Source organism: Ctenocephalides felis, unplaced genomic scaffold, assembly GCF_003426905.1.
Source record: "Ctenocephalides felis isolate EL2017-DRISC unplaced genomic scaffold, ASM342690v1 CF-g0.4_SCAFFOLD_03571, whole genome shotgun sequence".
Taxonomy (NCBI): domain Eukaryota; kingdom Metazoa; phylum Arthropoda; class Insecta; order Siphonaptera; family Pulicidae; genus Ctenocephalides; species Ctenocephalides felis.
This window is the reverse complement of record NW_020539725.1, coordinates 60,384,991-60,394,471: the sequence shown is the minus strand read 5'-3', so window position 1 is coordinate 60,394,471 and position 9,481 is coordinate 60,384,991. Positions and strand designations below refer to the sequence as shown.

General features: G+C 28.5%; 1 protein-coding gene across 1 annotated transcript; it reads left to right on the top strand.

The window, feature by feature from the left end:
- Nucleotides 1-467: 467 nt before the first annotated feature.
- On the top strand, nucleotides 468-4,290 carry LOC113385284 (vesicle transport protein SEC20-like). The gene is given in 5 exon segments (XM_026623127.1): nucleotides 468-603; nucleotides 681-853; nucleotides 938-1,173; nucleotides 1,176-1,219; nucleotides 4,093-4,290. Coding segments are annotated over 5 exon segments (699 nt in total). The 5' UTR covers nucleotides 468-522; the 3' UTR covers nucleotides 4,258-4,290.
- Nucleotides 4,291-9,481: the final 5,191 nt, after the last annotated feature.

Genomic DNA, 9,481 nt, shown 5'->3' with positions numbered 1-9,481 from the left:
AATCACTAGTATAACGATAACATGATGGAAAAAACTTATTATTTTTTTATAAAATCTGATAATAAATTACACAAATGATATATTAAAAATTATATTTATATTTATATAATTAATTTAGAATTTTTTACACTTTGAGAACAACTGCTGCCACCTGTCACCAACTTCACGAAACCAGCAAAAAATGACAGATGTCACATTTGACAGTTGACAACTCATCACAATTTGTAAAATATATATATTAAATTTATTTATTTAAATAATATTATTAAATATATATTATACATATAATAGGTATATATTAAAAACATTAGTTATAAATTTTATTTTAATATATGTGATATAGTTGTAAATTAATTGTTGCGTTGGTGTAAATTAATTGTGCAAAATTTTGAGGTTAACTTGATAACTAACTTGAAATATTTATTGTTGTATTAATATTTATTTATAATTATTTATTATTGTTGTTAAGAAAAGAATTGTTTAAATTATTTAAATTGTTAAAGTGATTTTTAATAAATTAAAATGGTTGTTGAAGACGAAGAAGTCGTGCAGATTCAAAAAGAATTAGTTGATTTAAACATAGGTGTTAAAGCTATTATACAAGTAAGTGTAATTTATAATATACTAAGCATCTATTAACTTACCTTGTTTTAATATATAAATCAATATTTATTTTCCAGGATATGTTACTGTTAAAAACATCCACCCAGACTTTACAAGAATTAAACAGCGAAGGCAGAGCTAAAATTAACGGCATCAAAATTTGTATAGAAAATTTATATAAACTTGCCAAACAAAATGCAGATTCACAACTCATGAGCGATGTCGAGACACACAGAAACGAACTGACAACGTAATTAAATACAAAAACAAATTCAAACATATAAATATTCAAACTTATAAACTAATATATCTACTTACTTATTATTTCCTTTAGTACTCTCAAAGATTTCCGTCGTTCCAACATAATAGCAATGTCTGCAATCGAGAAATCCAAAAAGGATGAGCTCTTGAGTGCAGATGGCGACGATGACACGTCTTCAGGGCTTCCCAAGAAATCCCAAGTTAGGAAAAGGAATACAGTCGATAAAGGAAATATTGTTAAAATGTCTTCTAATGTTACGGATAGACTGTTGTCGATTAGTAGACATCTGGCACAGACCACCGAGAGGAGTGCCACACTTTGGAGACTTTGGCTATGTCTTCGTCTAACGTCTGGGTAGGTAGATGTTGATAAAATTGATACATTATGTTAGTTTATAAGTGTATGTAGTTGCTGTAGAGACTTTAGGTGTTCAGAAATGTTGTAGATTATTAAATTTTGTACAAATTTGTTGAATGTTGCATTTGAATCGGACAAGTCGTTTAGAAGTTACAAGAGATAATAAATAAATGATGGGTCAAATAAAGAGTCGAAACGTTGTGACGTCAAATTAGTCGTGTGGGGTATCATTATTTAATTTTCTACAAATTTGTCGAATATTTCATTTAAATTGGACAAGCCGTTTAGAAATTACAAGACTTTTAATAAATAAATGCATCCATGATGGGTCGAATAAAAGGTCAAAACGTTGTGGCGTCAAATTAGTTGTGTGGGAATTTAAAAGAAAGATAATTTTCATTTTCAAAATATACCGAGTTGCTGTAGGGTCATATGATGTTAGACAATGTTGCAGATTATTTAATTTTATACAAATTTGCCGAATATTGCATTTAAATTCGTCAAGGCGTTTAGAAGTTACATGAGATTTTATGAATAATTGCACTGAACACATATACAGTGATGGGTCGAATTAAGGTTCAAAACGTCGTGAAGTCAAATGCGTCGTGTGGGGTATCATTTAAAAGATCTCGACTCCAATTCATATGTAAAATTGATGAATATGATAAAACAATCGGATTCCATACTATACATGTTTTCCTATACGCGATACGTATGTGTATTTTATTTTAGTTAAGATTTTAAAGTATATCGAGTTGCTGTAGGGCTTTATGATGTAAGACAATGTTGTAGATTATTTAATTTTCTACAAATTTGTCGAATATTTCATTCAAATTGGACAAACCGTTTAGAAGTTACAAGAGATTTAATAAATAATTGCACTGAACACATATACAGTGATGGGTTGAATTAAGGTTCAAAACGTCGTGACGTTACACATGTTGTGTAGGGTATCATTTGAAAGGTCTCGACGGACTGAATTCAAATATCTTTATGACGGATTTGAGAAAACAATCGGGTTCCGTACCATACATGTTTCTCCATACGTGGCACAGTTTTTTTTATTTTAGCCAAGGTTTTTAAGTATATCGAGTTGATTTAGGTGGCTATTATATCAGACAACATTGTACATAATTTAATTTTCTACAAAATTGTCGAATATTTTATTTAAATCGAACAAGCCGTTTAGAAGTTACAAGAGATTTTATAAATAATTTCACTGTACTATACACAGTGCGATGGGTCAAATGAAGGGTCGAAACGTTGTCACATCAAGTAGGTCGTGTAGGGTATCATTTAAAAGGTCTCAACTGACTGAATGTAAATATCCTAATAACAGACCTGTAAAAACAATAAGATTTCGTACAGCACATGTTTCTAGATATGTTACATAAATTTTCTGTTTTAATTGCGATTTTAAAGTATACCGAGTTGCTCTAGAAATCTTGTTGTTCAGAAAATTTGTAGATTATTTAATTTCGTACAAATTTGCCAAATATTGCATTTAATTTGGACAAGCCGTTTAGAAGTTACAAGACTTAATAAATAAATGCACCATATGATGGGTCGAATAAGGGGTCGAAACGTTTCGTATCATATTAGTCGTGTGAGGTATCATTTAAAAGGTCTCGACAGACTGAATACAAATATCACATTTATAGATTTGTAAAAACAATAACACATTATTCTAGATATGTAACAAAAATTTTCTGTTTTAATTGCCATTTTAACGTATACCGAGTTGCTTTAGAAATTTTTGTTGTTTAGAAAATCTGTAGGTTATTTAATTTTCTACAAATTTGTTGAATATTGCATTTAAATCAGACAAACCGTTTAGAAGTTACAACAGATAATAAATAAATGCACCAGTATGATGGGTCGAATAAGGTGTCGAAACGTCTTGACGTCAAATTAGTCGTGTGGGGTATCATTTGAAAGGTCTCGACAAGCTCTATAAAAATATAGTACCGAGAATAATTTACAACGACCATTTCTATTTTCAAAGTATACCGAATTGCCGTATGGACCTATAATACTAGGCAATATTGTAGATAACTTAAATTTACACAAATTTGTCGAATATTGCATTTAAATTAAACGAACCGTTTAGAAGTTACAGGACTTAATAGATAAATACACTTGTACGATGGGTAGAATAAAGGGTCGAAACGTTGTGACGTCACACGTGTCGTGTGGGGTATCATTTAAAAGGTCTCGACGACCCCAATTCAAATATAGTAGTGACTGACTTAAAAACCCAACAGGGTTCCGTACAACACATTATGATCTCAATAGTTTGTTTTGAATTTCGATTTCAAAGTATATAGAGTTGATGTAGGTCGCTATAGTGTTGGACAACATTGTACATATCTCAATTCTTTACAAATTTGTCGAATATTTCATTTGAATTGGACGAACCGTCTAGAAGTTACAATAGATTTTGTGAATAAATGCACTGGACTATATACTTTGCGATGGGTCGCAAATGAATAAGGGGTCGAAACGTTGTGACGTCACATATGTCGTGTGGGGTATCGTTTAAAAGGTCTCGACGACCCCAATTCAAATATAGTAGTTACGGACTTGTAAAACCCAACAGGGTTCCGTACAACACATAATAAGATTTTTTTTCAACTTGTGTAAATACATAACAGTGTTCAAGAATTATTTTCATGTACTATGTATAGTACAGTGTATCAAAATTGATAGATTTTAGACACTTGTGTAAGTATAAAAATGATTTTTTTCCTTATTGTATGTATTATTTTCTCTTCATTATTATTATTATTATTATTATTATTATTATTATTATTATTATTATTATTATTATATTATTATTATTATTAAATTAAATATGTTTTATTTTTCAGGGAACCCGTGACGAGTTAGAAAACACTTCAGCTACAATAGCTCAGTCTGGAAAGCTTTTAAAAAAATATGGGAGAAGAGAGTTTACTGATAAAATTTTAGTTTTCTTTGCATTTGCCTTTTTTGTTGCCTGTGTACTGTATATAGTACAGAAGAGGCTGTTTTGAAATAAATAGATAAATATTTATTAAAATTGAATTGCGGACTATCTAAATGTTAATATCAAGAGCTAAAAATTCCAGAGAATTTTCTTTTATTACTTTGAAAACATTTGAGCCCTTGGGAGCAAAGAAATTCGACAAAATGCCCATATTAAGGACCACCTTAATATATATGTCTGTATGCCTGTGTATTTGTTATTATTGTTAATTTATACATTTAATATATTATAATATTTTTATACTGAATACGAAATCTTCTTTTTCTTCTTGTTTTATTTTATTTTTATTTTTCATCTCGTTAAAAATCTGAACGCATCTTCAGAACGAAACGAGTTCAGAATAATTAACATGGGAATGGCAATTCTTTTGTTTTAAATCGATTTCCGCATTTTTCGATGTGAATCATACTGGGAAAAAAATTAAAAAAAAATCCTTAAGGCAAGTTGCATGAACTACATTATACGTACACGTAATTATCCTTAAATAATATTCAGATATTTAGATAAAATTTATTAATAAAAAATAATCAATACAATTTCCAATCAACGTTTTTCAAAACATACTTATAATTGTATACTGTTAACTTCGTTTACTCGTTTATTGTCTCTAATGACACTCTCTATACAATATTCATCTCTATATGTCACTATTTGTCTCTCTCACATAATATACATTATTATTTTGTTATTTCATACATATGCCGTGCTATTTACGTCAACATAATTATCTTTTAATGCATTTATAGTAAGCGAGCTTAAAGAAGTTTTACTTCAAAAATTTTAGATTGTATTTTTTATTGCATGTTGGGTATTGTTTGAAAGGTCTTTTTGAATAGAATTCGAATACCGAAATAAACTGTGTGGTTTGTCTACAAAATGTACACTTTTTACGAATTTGTAGCTGTGGAGTCTAAAGAAGTTTACTTCAAAATTTTCAGATTGTATTTTTTATAGCAGGCGGGGTATGGTTTGAAAGGGCTTTTAGAATAAAATCCGAATACAAAAATTAACTGTATGATTTGCAGACAAATTATACGCTTTTTATTAATTTGTAGTAAACGAGCTTAAAGAAGTTTTACTTCAATAACATGTAGACTGTATCTTTTATGGCATGTTGGGTATCATTTTAAAGGTCTGTTTGAATAGAATCCGAATACTAAAATTAATTATGTGATTTTTTCTACAAAATATACGCTTTTTATTAATTCGTAGTAAACGAGTCTAAAGAAGTTTTACTTCAAAATTTTCAGAATGTATTTTTTATGCATGTGGGGTATCGTTTAAAAGGTCTCGACGAGTAGAAGACGATTTTTACAAAAAATTATTATATTGTGAAAAAATGTTATATCTAGAACCATATTTTATTGCCTAAAATGTTAGAATGCTAAAATTCATTAATTTTTTTTTTGAATATATGTAGTATAAAACTTTTGTAACTAATGCTAAAATTAATTAAACGATTTGTCAACAAAATATACGCTTTTTATTAATTTGTAGTTATCGAGCTTAAAGAAGTTTTACTTCAATAACATGTAGATTGTATCTTTTATAGCATGTATGGTATCGTTTAAAAGGTCTCGACGAGTAGAAAACGAAAAACATGATTATAGTGTAATGAAAATTTATATTGTAATAAAAACTGCACATTGTTGTATTGCAAAAAATATTAGAATGTTAAAATTTATTGATTTGTTTTAAGTATAAGATTTTTCTAGCGAATACTAAAATTAACTATGTGATTTATCCAAAAAATATACACTTTTTACAAATTTATAGCAGAAGAGTCTAAAGAAGTTTTACTTCAAAAATTTAGGATTGTATCTTTTATATAGCATGTGGGGTATCGTTTGAAAGGTCTTTTTGAATAGAATCCGAATACTGAAATGAACTTTGTGATTTATCCAAAAAAATATACACTTTTTACGAATTTTTAACTGAGGAGTCTAAGGAAGTTTTACTTCAATAACATATAGATTATTTCTTTTATGACATGTTGGGTATCGTTTAAAAGGTTTCGACGAGTAGAAGACGATTTTTACAAAAAAATGTTATATTGTGAAAAAATGTTCAATGTATAACCATCTTTCATAGTTTAAAATATTAGAATGTTAAAATTTATTTCTTCAAATATATGTGGAGTAAAGCTTTTGTAACTGATGCTAAAATTAACTATATATATGTGGATTAAGGATTATTCCCAAAATATACACTTTTTATTAATTTGTAGTAAACGAGCTTAAAGAAGTTTTACTTCAATAACTTGTAGATTGTATCTTTTATGGCATGTGGGGTATCGTTTAAAAGGTCTCGACGAGTAGAAAACGATTTTCACAAAATGATATAATTTTTTTGACTTACTGAACTTTTACACCAAATTCGGTCTCATTTGATTCAGAATAGCTTGAAACGTCGAGAAAGCGTGAAATTAGCAACTCGAATCTTCTTCACAATATAATTAATAATAAGTTTGGAAAAATCTTCAATATGCCGGTTCGTTCTTAAACTTCCTCTTAATTTTTTTTCTAATTAATCAATTAATTATCTACATACACTTCCGATCGACTTCCTGATACTTTCGATATTAATTGTTATTACTTTTTTTTAACAAAAGGGCTATTATTATATTCCTAAACTTGACCTCTGGCAGTTTTATTGTTACAACGAATGAGCGAAGGGCTTTTGCATTGTTCTTTAATAATTAAAAAATAAAAAAAAACAATTCATTATCGTTATCGATAATAATCGATACAAGGTTTGTAAACAGAAATTTATTTATTGATAAATCAGGCGTGACTGGAAACTTTTATTTATAATAATAAATCAATCAAATAATTCTATTTTTTATAACATTTTATTGAGAGACTATTTATCGATATTTTATTTTGTTTAATTATATATATATATATATATATATATTATATTTTGTTTAATTTTTCAAATTATTTGGATTTTATATTGTCATATTTTCATATAAAAATCGAAAAATTTTTTTTACGCCTGATAGTACAGCAAATTTTAGCTTTTCGACAGTTTTTATTACCAGAATAACATAGCGTTGTCATAACTTCTATTTTGTCCGAGAATTAGCTTCATATTTAGCATTGATATTTTATTTAATTTAAGTAACACTTCTTTAAGCGCGACTAGAGGGTACCTCGGCGAATTTGCAACGGAAATGCGTTACGCCAAAAATACTGGGCAAATCGTCTTTTTTCGAGTCGATTTCAAAATGTTGAGATTATGTCGTAAATCGTAATAGAAATCTAGACATTTAATTAGAATTTTACCACCATAATACGAATATTTTGAATTCATATATGATGTTATTATTTTACTTATTACATTTTTTTGTTATAATATTTTACTTAATTGCAAAAAAAGTTTTACTTCAATCGCATGCGTACCTTACGCGCACTGTTTTTTAATTTTGTGACTTGTTTTTTGAAAATCTATCCATATCTTCACGTTTCAGAGATTTCTGAACATTTTGGCATACCTCAGAAAAAATGGATCTGTGTGTGTACGGATACAAATTTTTCTGTCGACGATTTCGGGAGCACGGAACAACCGATTTGGATGAGTCATTTACCATTCGATTCCTATTGATAAGGAGATGTGCTGATTAGTTTTAGGCAAAGGCAGGTCCAGCCGTTACGGAGATACGGAGCTAAGTGCAGAAAATAGAAATCGGGTTTTTGAGAGAACGGAGTATCGGATTTGAATGATTCAAAAAACATTCAATTTGTTATGATTGGGTGAAGTATTGATTAGATTTTGGAAACGGCAGGTCCAACGATTTTGGAGATACAGAGCTAAATGTGCAAAAAATGGCAGTTTTTGAGAGAACTAAGCGTCCGATTTGAATGATTCAAAGAACATTCGATTCCTGTTGATAGGGAGATGTGCTGAATAGTTTTCGGCAAAGGCAGGTCCAGCCGTTACGGAGATACGGAGCAAAGAGTGCAGGAAATGGAAATCGAGTTTTTGAGAGAACAGAGTATCGGATTTGAATGATTCAAAAAACATTCAATTTGTAATGATGAGCAGATGTGGTGATTAGATTTTGATAAAGGCAGGTCCAGCGGTTTCGAAGATACAGAGCTAAATGTTGAAAAAATGGTTTCGTGAGAATTAAGCTAAAAACTTTTTTTTTTTTTTAATTATAATCTACTTTCCGGAAAATACTTTTTTTGAACGAAATTTTATTCGTTGTATATATCAGTTCGCTTACGGGAAGTTCCAGCAATACACGACTTATATAACTTCACAATTTTGATGAATTTTGAATTAGTTTATTACTTTTTATTTTTTTATAAATATTTGAATACTATAAAATTTATTATATTTAAAATTTAATTGGCAAACTGTAAACTTTGGAATATTTGAAGATTTTTTTAAAAATTGCAAAAAAGTGTAATATATATATATATATATATATATATATATATAATTAAAAATTCTTTAAGCGTTTGAATTATTTTATCTTTGTGCGTAGATCATGACTTACATTACGTGATGACAATTTTAAATAAAAAAAAACATTTCTTGTTTCTGAGAGGAAAATTATTTTATTACTTCAAAACACGTTTTTTTGTTTATATTCTAATTCATTGTTTTGTCCAAAAAATATGTCTAGAAATTATCCTATGATTGTTATATATTTTTATAAACATGTAAAATTATATAAAAAGTAACAATAATAGTTTGTAAACAACTGAAAACTTCTATGCTATGCATAATTATTTATATAATTATAATTATATAATTGGCGCTGTAACTCTTAAACGGCTGGACCTGCCTTTGCCAAAAACTAATCAGCACATCTCCCTATCGATAGGAATAGAATGTTTTTTGAATCATTCAGATCGGTTGATCCGTGCGCCAGAAATCGTCGAAATTTCGACGAGAAGTTAATGAGAAAGAATAAAGTACTACTTATGATAAAAAGAATTGCATTTTGTAATATTTCGTAGAAGCATCGATGGAATTATAAAAAAATTAAGTCATGATTCTTGCAAAAGACAACAGAGCAAAACGCATAAGGAATTTATTATATATATATATATATATATATATATATATATATATATATATATATATATATATATGCATATGTATATGTATATGTATGTGTATATATAAACGTTGTTATAATTTCAATGAGGCTATTAAACCGCTCCCGGACTTTTAACCAAAGATCAAGGTCGTCGCCCCCCAGACGAATGAAATAT